Source organism: Brachyhypopomus gauderio, chromosome 13 (genome assembly GCF_052324685.1).
Source record: "Brachyhypopomus gauderio isolate BG-103 chromosome 13, BGAUD_0.2, whole genome shotgun sequence".
Taxonomy (NCBI): domain Eukaryota; kingdom Metazoa; phylum Chordata; class Actinopteri; order Gymnotiformes; family Hypopomidae; genus Brachyhypopomus; species Brachyhypopomus gauderio.
Window position 1 is genome coordinate 1075001 of NC_135223.1, and position 17500 is coordinate 1092500.

A 17500-nucleotide genomic window follows, 5' to 3' on the forward strand; every position below is an offset into this window, starting at 1 on the left:
TCTGACGTGTGTAAGTGTTTGTCTGTTTGTCTGTGCTTGTGTGTGTGTGTGTGTGTGTGTGTGTGTTGAGGGGAAAGAGACAGGATATTCCTGGTGAGGCAGCCTAATGTCTGTAAGACTATCCTCACCTCCTACATCTTCTCTCCTCTCTCTCCTCATTTCTCTCTCTCACCTTCCTCTATATTAGATCTGTCGACGATAACAGCACCCGCGCGCGCGTGCATGTGTGTGTGAGCTTGTGTCTACGTGTGTGTGTGAGCTTGTGTCTACGTGTGTGTGTGAGCGTGTGTCTACGTGTGTGTGTGAGTGTGTGTCTACGTGTGTGTGTGAGCGTGTGTCTACGTGTGTGTGTGAGTGTGTGTCTACGTGTGTGTGTGAGCGTGTGTCTACGTGTGTGTGTGAGCGTGTGTCTACGTGTGTGTGTGAGCGTGTGTCTACGTGTGTGTGTGAGTGTGTGTCTACGTGTGTGTGCGAGTGTGAGATGTTTCGCCGCTCCTGCTCAGGAGATCCCCACTCCATTAACACTCAGAGCACAACCCTCCTCTCTGAGACGGACACTTAAAACCAACAGAAGTAGGGGGCAGGATGTGAGACAGAGAGAAAGAGAGAGACGGAGAGAAAGAGAGAGACGGAGAGAGAGAGAGAACGAGACCTCACCAGTACTGGGCATCTAGTTCTGCCAGCCTCAAGTGCCCTTTTAGGCCTTGAGTTCTTTTAGCTTCGTGTCTCCAGAACAAACCCAGTCTGTTCGATGGGAACATTGAGTACGTCGCCCTTCCAGTCTCACGCTGTGGGGACTGTGTGTGCGGGACTGCGTGTGCGGGACTGCGTGTGCGGGACTGTGTGTGCGGGACTGCGTGTGTGGGACTGTGTGTGCGGGACTGCGTGTGCGGGACTGCGTGTGCGGGACTGCGTGTGCGGGACTGCGTGTGCAGGACTTTGTGTGCGGGACTGCGTGTGCGGGACTTTGTGTGCGGGACTTTGTGTGCGGGACTGCGTGTGCAGGGCTGTTTGTGCAGGACTTTGTGTGCGGGACTGCGTGTGCGGGACTGCGTGTGCGGGACTGCGTGTGCAGGGCTGTTTGTGCAGGACTTTGTGGGCGGGACTGCGTGTGCAGGGCCGTTTGTGCAGGACTTTGTGGGCGGGACTGCGTGTGCGGGACTTTGTGTGCGGGACTTTGTGTGCGGGACTGCGTGTGCGGGACTGTGTGTGCGGGACTGCGTGTGCAGGGCTGTTTGTGCAGGACTTTGTGTGCGGGACTGCGTGTGCGGGACTGCGTGTGCAGGGCTGTTTGTGCGGGACTGCGTGTGTGGGACTGCGTATGCGATCCTGCGTGTGCGGGACTGTGTGTGTGGGACTGCGTATGCGATCCTGCGTGTGCGGGACTGCGTGTGTGGGACTGCGTATGCGATCCTGCGTGTGCGGGACTGTTTGTGCAGGACTTTGTGTGCGGGACTGCGTATGCAGGACTGTGTATGCGGGACTGCGTATGCGGGACTGTGTGTGCGGGACTGTGTGCAGGAATTTGTGTGCAAAAATTTGTGTGCAGGACTGCACATGCGGGACTGTGTGTGCAGAACTGCGTGTGCGGGGCTGCGTGTGCGGGGCTGCATGTACAGGGCTGTTTGTGCGGGACTGCGTGTGTGGGACTGCGTGTGTGGGACTGCGTATGCGATCCTGCGTGTGTGGGACTGCGTGTGTGGGACTGCGTATGCGATCCTGCGTGTGCGGGACTGCGTATGCGATCCTGCGTGTGCGGGACTGTTTGTGCAGGACTTTGTGTGCAGGATTGCGTGTGCGGGACTGTGTGTGCGGGACTGTGTGTGCGGGACTGCGTGTGCGGGACTGTGTGCAGGACTTTGTGTGCAAGATTTTGTGTGCAGGACTGCACATGCGGGACTGTGTGTGCAGAACTGCGTGTGCGGGACTGCGTGTGCGGGACTGCGTGTGCAGGGCTGTTTGTGCGGGACTGCGTGTGTGGGACTGCGTATGCGATCCTGCGTGTGCGGGACTGCGTGTGCGGGACTGCTTGTGCGGGACTGCGTGTGCAGGGCTGTTTGTGCGGGACTGCGTATGCGATCCTGCGTGTGCGGGACTGCGTGTGCGGGACTGTTTGTGCAGGACTTTGTGTGCAGGATTGCGTGTGCGGGACTGCGTGTGCGGGACTGCGTGTGCAGGGCTGTTTGTGCGGGACTGTATGTGTGGGACTGTATGTGTGGGACTGCGTGTGCGGGACTGTGTGTGCGGGACTGTATGTGCAGGACTGTGGTGGCTGCTCATCCTGACCACTTGCTGGCCTCCTGCACAGACTTATACAGGTGGGACATGATGGGTATTGATTGTAACAGACTTAATGTAAAAGCGTCTCATGGGTGTTAAATGTATGTGTGTGTGTGTGTGTGTGTGTGTGTGTGTGTGTGTGTGTGTGTGTGTGTGTGTGTGTGTGTGTGTGTGTGTGTGTGTGTGTGTGTGTGTGTGTGTGTGTGTGTGTACATGCATGTGCATGTGTCCCCCCGGTCTACAGTGTGTACTGTAATTGGGTTTTCAGCAGTGTAATGGTTTATGCCAGAGTAATCAAGTGTGTGTACATGTCAGTCAGAGATTAATTGAGCCTACCAATGCAGTGTGTGTAGTAATATAGTGTGGTAATAAAATAATATAGTAACATAGTCATTTTTTGGAATGTAATCGGGAATGTAATAGTGAATGTAATAGTGAGCCCATAGTGAGCCCATAGTGAGCCCATAGTGAGCCCATAGTGAACCTAGAGTGAGCCCAGTGTGAGCCCATAGCCCATCCTCCTCTTTTGGAGAGTTACAGGCTGTTTACTTTATCCAGAATTTGGTTTACATTTATCTGACTGTATTCATACCACAGCCCACAAATGCAAACAACAGCATATTTATATCTCAGATGGCTTGAGTGGCTAATCATGGCATTTCATAAATGTGCTGAAGTGTTCACATTTCTGTAGAAATAATTTTTTCCGTCACATCTGTAGTATGGTACACGTACCGGGAGTGCTGAAGAGTGCTGAAGAGTGTTCACACTGCGCTTTGAGCCCGGTGCTGTTAGTGCAGTGTGCAGCCACCCAATTACCCAGAGTGCTGTGTTCCTGCTCCTCTACGCTGCCTTCATTAAACCCTCCCTAATCTACCGCTGTCAAGTCACACCAGTGGTTGTGAGATGTCATTGTTGTTGTTGTTATTGTTGTTGTGGTTGTCTAGTCAGCATAAATCTGTTTGGCATGCTGTGTTTTTCCCAGCTCCACTTCAGCTGTGGAGAGCAGCTTTTTGAGTGAGTGCATTGGTCCAATTTGGCGTCCATCAAAAGTAGGTAGAGTTCTAGGAGACTCAGCACATTTTGTGCGTGTGCCGTTGCTCGAGTGTGTGCACAGATAACTCGTCTGCTCTGCGCATCTTGGAGTGTGTGAGCTAGTGGGTGCTCAGCCATCACCAGCAATAAGCAGAGACATTAAAACAAGAGCAAGTAATTACATTAGACTCTCAGATGACTCTGGGAGTGTGCGTGTGTGTGTGTGTGTGTGTGTGTGTGTGTGTGTGTGTGTGTAATGACAGATGACTCTGGGAGTTTCTGAGTGCATATGCGTGTGTGTTGCTGGCAGTAGATACATATGCAGCTGTATGTATGTGTGTGTGTGTGTGTGTGTGTGTGTGTGTGTGTGTGTGTGTGTGTGTGTGTGTGTGTGTGTGTGTGCGTGTGTGTGTGATGACAGATGAACAGGCTACATGGCCACAGGTCTGAGAATTCAGCAGTGTAAGGGGAAGCACCTAGCAAACAGCTGCTAAGCAGACGAGCTATAGGAGAAGAAGAGGGAAAGAGAAGGGAGAGACAGTGTGTGTGTGTGTGTGTGTGTGTGTGTGTGTGTGTGTGTGGTGGTCTGTGGTGAACAGAGCAGGCCTCACAGAGCCTGTTAGCTCTGCATGTGTTCCTCAAAGTCTCGATCGATAACTACTAATATATCCGTGACTACCTCACACAGGCGCGCGCACACACACACACACACACAAAGGCACACACATGCACACACAGGCACAAACACATGCACGCAAGCACTCTCAGACCAACAAAAGCACACTAATGTACATATATTGTGCTCATACAGACATTTAGACACCCCCACCCTACACACACACACACACACACACACACACACACACACACACACACACACACACACACACACACACACACTCCTGTTCATGTCAAAACACCCCCATTTGCTGACAGATATGAAAAGGGTGGAACAACTGCAGGGCTGTGTGTGTCTGTCTGGCGGGAAAAGAAGAGAAAAGAATGGACAGATGAAGTGAGAGGAGAGGAGAGCAAGAATCTTGCTATTCAGACCCCTAATTGCCAGGCACTGCAGTCAAGATTCTGATTGGTTGGGAGACCAAGACTCCTCCCCTTTTTCGTATTGCATGTTCCACTTGAGTTTACGTTGCCAAAAAGAACGGCTCATACACAGGACGCACCAGTGCTGTAACATTTTAAAAAATGTCCCCCAAATTAGGATAGGAAATCTGCAAAGTAGATGATCGTAATTAAAAAGCCAATGTTACGACAGCTGCTGGGACAGAAGACGAAGCAGATACAGAGAACACAAGGAGGTAAAAAGCTACTTCAAACATGACATGACATCCAGCGGAGAATTTACAGCTTTGTTTGAAAATACTAAAAATCGAAAATATTACCCAGCAAAGACATGAAACATTTGGAGAGAGCTGTCACAACAAGGGCAAAACACATAACAGTTGTTCTCTAGTTTACATTTTACTGTACAAAACACTCGATAGAATACACAGACACATTACGTATTAGTACCAAATACCATCTGCATCAGGAGGTTTGAGAAATTCCTCTGGAGATAAGACACCCTAGACCTGGAGACAGACCCCCCTAGACCTGGAGACAGACCCCCCTAGACCTGGAGACAGACCACCCTAGACCTGGAGATAGATCATCTCATGACTGGACCCCTGCAGCTCAGTCTTGGCTTCTCCCCTGTAGTGGCGTCAGGTTTAAATCCACAACCTTGTCCTGCGGAGTCAAAAACGGACCACAGCCCTCATTCTCACCCCAGATGATAATCTTAGTCTTGGTGTCCTTACACAATGGATCAGATGTGATGTCTCTCCACAGAGACATTGAACCACTTCTATAACTACTATTACTGTCATTTCTAGCTGTAAATGTAAATACGTTCACCAATTACCAAACTGAGAAAGTGACACATCGTCCATTTAACAAAAACAGTGTCTGATTAACCATTAAAGAAAGCTTTTACTGGACGTTGTCACTTTTTACACGAATATGTGTGTGCACGAGGAACATTCTGCCTAAACAGCATTTGTCTTCCACGGCTGCTTATAGCTCCCGTGTGACGTGTCTTCTCAGAACTGTGCTTCAACACAAAAAAGTTCTTCATCTGAACTTCATTTTTTTGGAATTCTTTAAAAATTACCTTAAATGTTCAGCTTAGTTTTCAAGCAGTTATGCAAACTCATGACAATAGTTTACTTTGAAAAGCACCAAGCTCAGCCTCATAGCAGAAGTAGCTGTTTTGAAAAAACAGGTGAAGATATTTTATACTGTGCAAACACTGTGCATGTCTTTGTGTGCAGGAATCTGAAGCTAACAGCATACGGTCCGATCAGCACAAATCCATCCTTTAGGTCGAAATCTTTTCACACATTCTCCACATGACCTGTGGGCGTTCAGAATTACATGTTGGTTAGAACTGTTAAAATCTAGACTAAAACGAACCCTCATCTAAACTCTGAACTTGGTTTCTGAGTCCATTCAAGACAGGGTTCCCATTCAAAATCTGGTGTAGTACGCAGATCTATTATATTCTTCTCCAGCAGTGTTCTTTAGCAAAGAAATGCTGCCCTCATATATATTATATGGTTTGCTGATATGTTATGAATGGTGTATTTGCTGTATTTTTTGAATGGTAGCGTGTTATGTGATCATGCTAGTAACACTTGGCTGGCTGTGCTGGAACGTGCAGTGGTCTCCATGTCTTTGGGGGAGGCATCAGGATTAATTGATTTTAACTTATTGACCTCTCAAGTGAGTGCTTTTTGAGGAGTTTTGATCGTTTTTTTAAGAAGCTGTTTGCAGCCTTCAGCAGTGATTAGAGTGGAGTTGATTATGTTGTGGGGAGGAAGGTGGGGGCCCTCTGGGTTGGAGTTCTGGATTTTGTCTGTAGTAGGACGAAGCTAGGAGAGGTGTGGAGCAGAGGTGTGGAGTTTCAGGTATGGTCCTTCTCCCAAAGTTACGGTTATTCCTTAAGTCTGTTTTAGCGAGTGAAACTGTAAACTAGCTAATGGACAAAGAAAATCTCCCTTCTGATCATGTTCTGCATATGCTGTGGTAACATCGCAACTTCATGTGGGAAAGATCCAAACGATGACCTTTTGTTGTGCAGTGACCGATTTATTGACTGAACTGACTGAATTATTCACTTTTTAAAATTTGGATTTTGTACACAAAATTTGCTCATTGTCATTGTAATATTGGAAGGGGTGAAGCAGCTTTTTAATGCCACTGAAGCCATTGAGAAAACTGTAAAACTATAATCGCATTCCTCAGAAATTGGCATCAAACCAGCATACATGAACCTTATGAATTACTGAATTACTATATCACTGCTCTGGCACCCTGGAAATACAAATATAAGTGTACTCTTACACACAAGAATTATGGTAACGAGAAACAATATTTCAGTGTATATTTTATACTAAAGACCATAATATAAGGAAGAAAAGCGCAGAGCTTTTGTATGAAGAAAAATGTCATGACAATATGTAAAACCTATACAACATAAGAAACGATGTACAAATGACATTGGCCCCACCCTCCAGGGTTTCAGACGATCACCCATTGGTGCAAAGACAGACAATAAATTCTAAAGGGAGGTCAGTTATTGAACAGAATCTTGCTTGATCGACACCATGCAATCATTTCTGTTTTCTTCATTGGCCTGTTTGCCGTGAATTAACATTTGGCCAAGATTGAACACAACATATTTACAGTGCCTATATACAGATGCACACGTCCACTAATCAACCGTGACATTAAAACCACTGACAGGTGGCGTGAACGACATCGATTGCGTTGATAACATTGATCCCCCATCTCCTCTTAAGGGGGATATTAGGCAGCAAGTGGACAATCAGTTCTCAACGCTGATGTGTTGGAAGCAGGTAAATGAGCAAGTGTAAGGATCCGAGTGACCTTGGCGAGGACCACACAACCTTCTCTACTCAGCCGCTTGTGTCCTCCAACGGATGGATCCCCCCCTGGATTCCCCCAAGGCACACCTGTACCGAAATGGCTACTTGTAATAAAGTATCGACTGTTAGGTTAACTTTTGAGTCCTTGTCCTTCCCAGTCTTGCTCATTAGAAACTGGGATGCATATATTTGTATAGCCGTGCTGTGGCAACTTGCACTTAAATTGCTATATAAATATGAATGACGACTTGGTGACTGGGACGGTGCATCTCGCCAATGGCAGATCTTGTGGGGTGTCCCGGTGCTTTGTACCTACCAGTTAGCACCACTGATGCATGCTGGGTGAGACCCATCTGGTCTGATCCCGCAGACCAACGACTGTAGCAGAAATTGCTGATAGAGTTAAAGCTGGCTTTGACAGAGAGGTGTCAGGACACCCGGTGTGTTGCGGTTTGCTGCGCGTGGGGTAGCGTAGCCGCGTCGTTCCGTCGGCCAAAAATGTGGTTGGCTGGTTTGACCTCGTTGTTTTTTGATGTCATGTGGATGACCGGGACTGTGTGTCCTGGGGAAGAGATGGCACCAGGGTGCATTGTGGGAAGAAGGTAAACGAGAGGAGGCAGCGTGATTCTCTAATGAGAACCCATGGCTCCTGGCATCTCCGTGCATCTTCGTTGGTATTCAGTATTGGCGGCAGCCTCCTTCTATTAGATAATGTGCCCTGCCGCATTGCCAAACGTGCGTTCCGTGGTGGCTGAAGGAACATGACCATGAGCTCAAGAGCAGTTGGCTCTAGAATTTGGCCTTCAGATTCCCAGGATCTCAAGTTGATTGAGCATGTTCGGAATGTTCTAGGAAAACAACCCTGAACTATGAAGTCCCCCCCCCCCCCCGCCTGCCGACATCTCGGTGCCAGATTCCACAGGACACCATCGTCCGTCTTGTGGTGTCCCTGGCTGTGTGAATCTGAGCTGCTTGAATGGCACAAGGGGGCCCACACAACATTAGGCAAGTGGTGTAAATATTAAGGCTGATTGGTCTATATACGCTGTAGTTAAACTAGTCGAACTAGTAAAATGTGTCTAGAACTTTACCGAAATGGTCTAGGAAGAACATACTCAAGTTCTGCAGTGCATATAATGAGAAACAGCATGTGAACTATCATGATAAATAACAACAACAAAAGGACTGGTGTGTACTGGAAAAGGTCCTCATTTAAATATCAGTATTTTAACACACGACGTGTCACAGTAAAGACTAGAGCGTGAAGCAGAAAAAGGAGGATCATTCTTGTGGATCCTGTAGTTTAAGGCCACCGTAAAGTACCTGAGCATCTCTGTGTCTGCGTCTGTGTCTGCGTCTGCGTCTGCAGCATAGTGGCTGACGATGGAGCTTTAAATTAGACCCACAGGTGGCCGTTCTAATATTATCTGGAGTTCAACTGCAAAGCTTTGGGGCTTGGGCAGGAAATGATATATCACCTTCGCTTATGTCAGCGGGAGAGATGCTAGATGACCCAATCTGTGTGTGTGTGTGTGTGTGTGTGTGTGTGTGTGTGGGTGGGTGGGTGGGTGATTTATTTGGATTCCTGCTGATATGTGGTGCAGACATCACTGTTGCGTTTATCAAGATGAGACCAGAGCAATCATACAGACTATTAGAGTAACGGCAGGATGCCATGTGCATCGTGTGTGTGTGTGTGTGTGTGTGTGTGTGTGTGTGTGTGTGTGTGTGTGTGTGTGTGTGTGTGTGTGTGTGTGTGTGTGTGTGTGAGGTTTTGTTTCAGTTTGGGTGTGTCTTGCTGGGGTCTCCCAACTCATTATAATCTATCCTGTATCATGCAACAAGTTATACTGTTGTAAAATAGCTTTTTACAACAATACTTAATTTAGTTTATTCTACTTTACTGAGTGTATTCAAAATGTGAATGATTGAACATTTATTAGACTTTGTTGTCCAATGACCTCTAAACTTTTTAATGCAAATCAGTGAATGTTAACAAACAAGCTCTCTCTCTCTCTCTCTCTCTCACACACACACACACACACACACACACACACACACACACACACACACACACACACACACACACACACAAACAGGCACACACAAAAGGACAAATAGTAAAATAGTGTGATGCTATATGGGAAATGCTCATAATTTTTGTAAGGTACCGGGTAATTGTAATAAGTTGTTAGGACTAACTGTGTCTGGATGTGTGTGTGTGTGTTTTACAGAGCTCCATGTATTCCCTTGCGCTGAAGTGTCTTATCAGCCTTTCAACCATTATCCTCCTTGGCCTCATCATCGCTTACCATGCTAGAGAGGTGCAGGTAAACACACACACACACACACACACACATACTCTCTTTCACACACACACACACACACACACACACACATATACACACAAACAATATTTATATAGATTTTACAATACTAAAATCTCACTACGGAGATGAGGAGAGTTGTGTGTGCTCAGCCAATCACCTGGGGGGGGGGGGTCTCTCATGTAATAGATGGTGTATAGTTTGGTCTTCTTGTAAATAATAATAATAATAATAAGAAGAAGAAGACTGAAATAAGACAAACAACCCTTATTGGCAATAATTTGCATTAACGTATAGTTTAAACAGTCAGGGTTATTGGCAAAGAAAGGTGTGTGAATCTGTAGGGAAATGACCTGGTTAAAGGTGAAGACTACAGCTCAGGTGCTCAACAGGTAAATATTTGACCATTTAAAAAACATGCACTCCACAGCCGCGCTCTTAGCAGGCCTGGCTATGTGCCTGGCAGTATTGGCTACCTGTCTGAACGGTGGAAAGGGACACAAAAAGTACTTCCAGGACTTGGACCGGCACCAGCCCAGTCGTGCAGGTGGTTTGCAAATGTAAGAAATTCAGCACCGCTGCGACTCTGCGGAGAGTGGGCACCCTACTGAGCTCGGGAGGCATCATACCGGAGGAACCTCCATGAAGAACCTGCCAGAGATCCCTGGGTTGACAGCTAAGAACCCGCAGGCATCACGTCCACTTGAGAAGGTCTGCGTGAAGCGGGAGGTTATCACGGAGGGAGCCAGAGAAAACCTCCACTGGTGCCCGTCTCGCGGGTGCCAACAACCACCTGGACACTCGCATCACCACAGGAGCAATGCATCAAATTTTTCGGGGAAATGTGCAGTGTTATATCAGGAGCCACAGGGCATGAAACAATGTGTGTTACTAAACATCAGATCCTCTCACCCACGGTGGAACAAGATGGAGGGAGAACCTTCTACCGTTAATCATGGCGTCAGGGCCCGGATGACCTGCAGTGGGAGGCCAATGAATACCAAGCTGTATAAGGAATGTGTGTAATAGGAAGATCCAAAAGACTTTGGTGGAATTGCAACATGACAGTAATTCAAAGTGCAGGAGTTTATCAACAGCGGAAACCACTCAGAGTGGAATAAACAGAAGAAATCCCGCATGTCAGGTTCTAAAGCAGGTGGGCCCACATACTGAAACGTGAGCTGAAACATTTCTTTTAAGGAGGAATATGTGTAAATATGGCTTGAGGGCCACCTGCTGTCTCCTGTAGCTCACTAGAGCTGGTTGTGCGTGATGCTAGCAACACCAAGGTCATAGGTTTGAATCCCAGCAGAGCTAATGTGCTGTTGTACTGTTGAATATGTGAATCGCTCTGGATCACTCTGGATCTCCAAAATGCCATAAATGTAGCACCCACGGCTCACCAGGATCATCAGAGCGATCGGTCGTCAGCATTTTTAATAAAGTAGGTGGCACTAGGACTCTAATATCAGGCCTTACATTCTCTTCCAAATGATGATGATTATGGTAACAATCACTGCAACTCAGATATGACTCCAAAATCCCTTCTGTGTTTCAAAAGGTCTTAATCTGTAGAAACTCAGGTCATTTCAAAGGGTTCACTATTTATTTAATAATATTACATATTATGTGTAATAGCCAGAATATTTCAGATGGAATAGTGCAAAAATAGAATATTATTCCAGAATTATTCCCAAATGTGTTGAGTGTAGATTTATATGTTTATAAGTGTACAGTATAACAAAATGTGCTAACAACAGTTCTGTGAAAGTTCGGTATTACACATGCACCATGATACCATGAGTATCAGAATTGTCTCAGGATCACAGTTGCATACACATGTTTATGGGGCAAAAGTTTGCAAGAATTTCTTGCATTTTAAAGCATGCAGAGTTTCTTACGGTGTGCTGCAGTTCACATTGAAATAGTGTATATGTGGGAATGTGGATATATATGAATCTGTATAGTCTGAAGTGCAGTGTGTATGCCACATTATATTAACAGGGTTAACACACAGGTGTGTATCTGTTCATCCATACAACAACCACCACTAGTGTCACAGCATAAAGGTTTCGGTAATCCGCAATGGATTTTGATGCACCCTCCCTCTCCCTCTCTCTCTCTCTCTCTCTCTCTCTCTCTCTCTCTCTCTATATATATATATATATATATATATATATATATATATATATATATATATATATATATATATATATATACTCAAAATCAGCTGTGCAATCAAAGTACAGAAACATCCTGTTTCTCTGGAAACTGTGCACTACAGACTACAATTCTGAATATCTGTCCATCACCCACTACTGCAGTATTAGTGCTCCCTAACTCACTATAACTCACCAGGAATCACAGTAGGATATATTCCTTTGTGTGTGAATATGCTCAGACACACACACACATTATATATCGGTATATATATAGTGTCTGTGTGTGAGTGTGTGTGTATATAGCTGTTTGTTTGTAACATTACTTATTACTTTACATTGGACTATGTGCCACAATACTGTACATACACAGATGCTGTTAAACATCTGTGAATTAATACTGCTATAAAATTACATAATAAATCAATGAATAAACTTGTTTTTGAAATTCCTGCTCATACCTTGTGGGATGGCTGGAAGAACACAGGGTTGGATTCCAGGTCTCTCTCTCCGTCTCTCTCTCTCTCTCTCTCTCTCTCTCTCTCTCTCTCTCTCTCTCTCTCTCTCTCTCTCTCTCTCTCCAAAAGCAACAGCAACGATAATGTGTAGCTTTAAGGATGATGACACACATTAAGCACACTGAACCAGTACACTGTATCAGCACACTGAACCATCACACTGAACCAGTACACTGTATCAGCACACTGAACCAACACTCTGAACCATCACACTGAACCAACACACTGAACTGGCACACTGAACCAGCACACTGAACCATCACACTGAACCAACACACTGAACTGGCACACTGAACCAGCACACTGAACCATCACACTGAACCAGCACACTGTATCAGCACACTGAACCAACACTCTGAAACAGCACACTGAACCATCACACTGAACCAGCACACTGAACCAACACACTGAACCGGCACACTGAACCAACACTCTGAACCATCACACTGAACCAGCACACTGAACCAGCATACTGAACCAGCACACTGAACCAACACACTGAACCAGCACACTGAACCATCACACTGAACCAACACACTGAACCGGCACACTGAACCGGCACACTGAACCGGCACACTGAACTGACACACTGAACCAGCACACTGAACCATCACACTGAACCAGAGTGACATTAAGACGGATAAAGCATTTGCAGCTGGGCAGATCAGAACTCCATCTAAGTTAAAACTGGTACCTCACAAACGTCCACAGTTAACGCTGGCAGCCCTCACATAAACAAGGGATAAAAACAAAACCAATACTACTATACTACAGGGGAACTTTATTTTTGAGTGAATAAATGCCATTCACTTTTGTGCAACACTATATAGGGATATATTTGATGGGGGCCCCCATCATATCTTGCAATAGTTTCAGTACTTTCTCCGGGTTGTCTTTGCTGCCTCGGGCCGGAAGCAGTTAAAAGAGTCACATTGAAAGCAAACAGTGGAGACAGAGTGAGCAAACACATTAGAGGGATCTGCTGTTGTTCTGAACCCCGCGCAGACGTCTGCTGCTGTTCTGAACCCCGCGCAGACGCCTGCTGCTGTTCTGAACCCCGCGCAGACGTCTGCTGCTGTTCTGAACCCCGCGCAGACGCCTGCTGCTGTTCTGAACCCCGCGCAGACGTCTGCTGCTGTTCTGAACCCCGCTCAGACGTCTGCTGCTGTTCTGAACCCCGCGCAGACGTCTGCTGCTGTTCTGAACCCCGCGCAGACGTCTGCTGCTGTTCTGAACCCCGCGCAGACGTCTGCTGCTGTTCTGAACCCTGCGCAGACATCTGCTTTGCTACTACAAGACTGCATCGCCACGTCTCCTTCCCAGCGCAGGAAGCAGACGGCAGGATGACCACGCAGTCTTCTTCAGGTTCTCAAATATTTCTGACTTGAGCAAGATCATTCCTCTTATTTCTCCTGAGTCATGCTGGTTTGCTGTGAGCAGCAGTGAAGTAGTTCGTGGGTTATGTTGTGTTGCCGTGGACAACACTGACGGGTTGGTGGGAGACGATGTCTGGGGCCCCTAGCAAGGGACCAGTCAGTTTAGTTCAACATTAGCTTCAGCATCGTGTTAATTTGCACGTATTTCTGAAAATGCTGGACTGTGTGGAGAGATGAGACGTGGAGAAAGTCATGCTCTCTCTCTGTCTCTCTCTCTCTCTCTCTCTCTCTCTCTCTCTCTCTCTGTCTCTCCCTCTCTCTCTCTCTCTGTCTCTCTCTCTCTCTCTCTCTCTCTCTCTCTCACACACACACATTACAGTCATGAATGCTGGGAACTGTACAGATGTTTTCATTGATAAGAGAACACGCATGCCCCCTCACTAAATGAAATGTCACATATTCAAAAAAATGACTCACTTTTTCACACACTGACATGGCACAAACATCAGAATGACGTAGTCATGGTAGAGCAAGAGAGATTGTGAGAGAGAAGGAGATGAAACCCTGTAGTGTGTATAATCTCTGTGGTATTATCCTGAGAGACACTTTGGCAGACATTTACCTCCAGACATTTATCCGCAATCTCTGTACATTTGTGTTCTGGGACATTATCAACATATTGAGACAGCCCTTAAAACCAATACACAATTTTTTTAAGCAATGTTAGGTCAAATTTATATGTTGTATTTACATTTGAATTTTTAAATGAAGTTTTACCTAATTTGCCTTAATGTTTTAAGCAAATTTTAGATGTGTTTCCACTATAATTGCAGTCCCAGACGAACTGTCGTCTGGTATAAATCATCTGATTCAAAAGCACCAGGTGTATGTAGAAGTAACTGGTGTGTAAGTGGATGTGTAGAGTTATGTGAGCTGATGTCTCATACTGACAAACAGCCACACAGACACTCTCTCTCACTCTCTCTCACTCTCTCTCTCTCTCTATCTCTCTGTCTTTCTCTCAGTACCTATTTATGTCTCTCTCTCTGTCTCTCAGTCTCTCTCTCTTGTTCTCTCTCTGTCCCTCTCTCTCTCTATTGGTCACTCTCTGTTTGTTCTCTCTCTCTGCGTCTTTCTCTCTCTCTCTCTCTCTCTCTCTCTCTCTCTCTCTCTCTCTCTCTCTCTCTCTCTCTCTCTCTCTCTCTCTCTCTCTATCAGTTACTGTGATCCAAACTGTTTCTGTGCTGAATTCGGTTTAGTGTCCTCTTTGCTCTTTACCTCTCACTGCACTCTGTCCTCTTCCTCTTTGTCCTGTAGTGTTTACCTCTCATTACACTCTGTCCTCATCCTGTACGCCCTGTAGTGTTTACCTCTCAGTGCACTCTATCCTCTTCCTCTTTGTCCTGTAGTGTTTACCTCTCATTACACTCTGTCCTCATCCTGTACGCCCTGTAGTGTTTACCTCTCAGTGCACTCTATCCTCTTCCTCTTTGTCCTGTAGTGTTTACCTCTCACTGCACTCTGTCCTCATCCTGTATGCCCCGTAGTGTTTACCTCTCACTGCACTCTGTCCTCTTCCTCTTTGTCCTGTAGTGTTTACCTCTCACTGCACTCTGTCCTCATCCTGTACGCCCCGTAGTGTTTACCTCTCACTGCACTCTGTCCTCTTCCTCTTCGTCCCGTAGTGTTTACCTCTCATTACACTCTGTCCTCTTCCTCTACGTCACGTAGTGTTTACCTCTCACTGCACTCTATCCTCTTCCTCTTTGTTCTGTAGTGTTTACTTCTCACTGCACTGTCCTCTTCCTCCTTGTCCCGTAGTGTTTACCTCTCACTGCACTCTGTCCTCTTCCTCTATGTCACGTAGTGTTTACCTCTCACTGCACTTTCCTCTTCCTCTATGTCATGTAGTGTTTACCTCTCACTGCACTCTGTCCTCTTCCTCTTTGTCCCGTAGTGTTTACCTCTCATTACACTCTGTCCTCTTCCTCTATGTCACGTAGTGTTTACCTCTCACTGCACTGTCCTCTTCCTCTATGTCATGTAGTGTTTACCTCTCACTGCACTCTGTCCTCTTCCTCTTTGTCCCGTAGTGTTTACCTCTCATTACACTCTGTCCTCTTCCTCTATGTCACGTAGTGTTTACCTCTCACTGCACTGTCCTCTTCCTCTATGTCATGTAGTGTTTACCTCTCACTGCACTCTGTCCTCTTCCTCTTCGTCTTGTCACTTTCTCGTTTTCTCTCATTTTTTTCTCATTCTTTCTTTTTCATCCTGTTAAATGTTGATCTTTGTCCTGCTGTCCTCTCTCTGCAGTCATCTCTTCATTTTCCCTCTCCTGCTCTCTGTCTCACTCTGTCTCTCTCTGTCTCTCTTTCTGTCTCTCTCTCTTTTTGCTGTTTGTATTTTGCCTCGGTTAATAAGAAGACACAAATTGTTGTGACACTCAGATATCATTGGACCTAATGACATGTTCTAAAATCAGCTTATGCCCTTTATTAGCACGATGTGTTGAAGTGTGTATATGTTCTGTGTGTAAGAGTTGATAAGTGTGTCTAACTAGATGCTTGTGTTCCTGCGTGTGTTTCAGTGGTGATGAGTCCTTCCTCTTTCTTCAGTTTGACTCAGACTCTGCCAGCTCAGTTCTGGAGGCAGGATCAGTGTGTGTGTGTGTGTGTGTGTGTGTGTGTGTGTGTGTGTGTGTGTGTGTGTGACCTTCTTGACCACAAACGACAGCATGGTTGCTAGCAAAAGACCACACATGAAATATGTAATGAAAAGTGTGGAGAGCATGAAGGACAGAGAAGACTGAACAAGATGGCAGCAAACGAAATCGGGCGTAATTAGATATTGATTATGGATCTGCTTTGGAAGCCTGCGATCAACAAGTCACTGAGATGCATCGCACTCTCACCCTCAGTGGATCTGATATGTAAGAAGAGCACATTAAACAAGCAGCTCAGGCCCTTAAGTGCCCCTTCAGGGGCCCGAGTGCATCAGCAGGGACCTGACGGGGCCAAAATCGTCCACTCTCTGTCCTCTCATCTTAACAGAGTGATGTTAAAAGATATCGATGTCCTCCCAGACACACCCCCCCCCCCCCATAACCGGCCGGTGAATCATCGCCACAACGTAAACCAATTTCCTAATTGTGTCCAAGTGCAGGTTGGGTTGGAGGGTGGTTTTGGAAGGGGCTCGTGCCAGTGGGTTTTTATTATTTGTTTGGGGAGAGGGAGTATGGCTGGCTCGCCGGTATCATGCTAGTGCCCGACATGCCACCCTGCATGTCAGAGAGGGTCCATAAAGTTCCAGTTTCACCTTTCCTGTTGACGGGTGAAACACGACTCTGCGTTTTTGCTACGTCATGCACCCACTGCCCCAAAATCGCTCGCTGAAACTTGAGTGTCATGTTTGGATTTCACTCCTTGAAGTTTTTTATTGACTCGTTCCTCCGCTGGTGTGTGTGCCGTGACGTCTGTCTTGGACAGGAAGTGAGGATGGTGTGATTAAGTTCACGAGCCACATCCCAGTCAGTGGGCTCGACCATAACGTTTCATCTACGGCAGACAACATCCATTCCAGCTATTGATTAGACTTGGAGACGGATGCTATTAATCACGACTGCTGGATTGATTGGATTTAGCATACAGTATTTCACAGTATATCGATTAGGCAATGACAGGTTTTCAGCATGATAAAATGATAAAAAAAATTTTAACTCATAACATCCCAATACACAAAAACGGCATCAGAGGACCCAATAATACCTCCTTGTCCTAAGAGAGCCCCTGAACACTGAAAATGAAGTTGTGTGATACTTACATTGCATTGTAGATCAATCTATCTATTTCTTTTTTA

At 46.1% G+C, this 17500-nt stretch overlaps 1 protein-coding gene across 1 annotated transcript in view; it reads left to right on the plus strand.

The window, feature by feature from the left end:
* kcnn3 (potassium intermediate/small conductance calcium-activated channel, subfamily N, member 3) overlaps window positions 1-17500 on the plus strand; it is a 56491-nt gene that overhangs the window by 6401 nt on the left and 32590 nt on the right. Inside the window, exon 4 of the mRNA XM_076970517.1 lies at window positions 9497-9592. Coding sequence (XP_076826632.1) covers window positions 9497-9592 — 96 coding nt within the window. The remainder of the gene's footprint in view (window positions 1-9496; window positions 9593-17500) is intronic.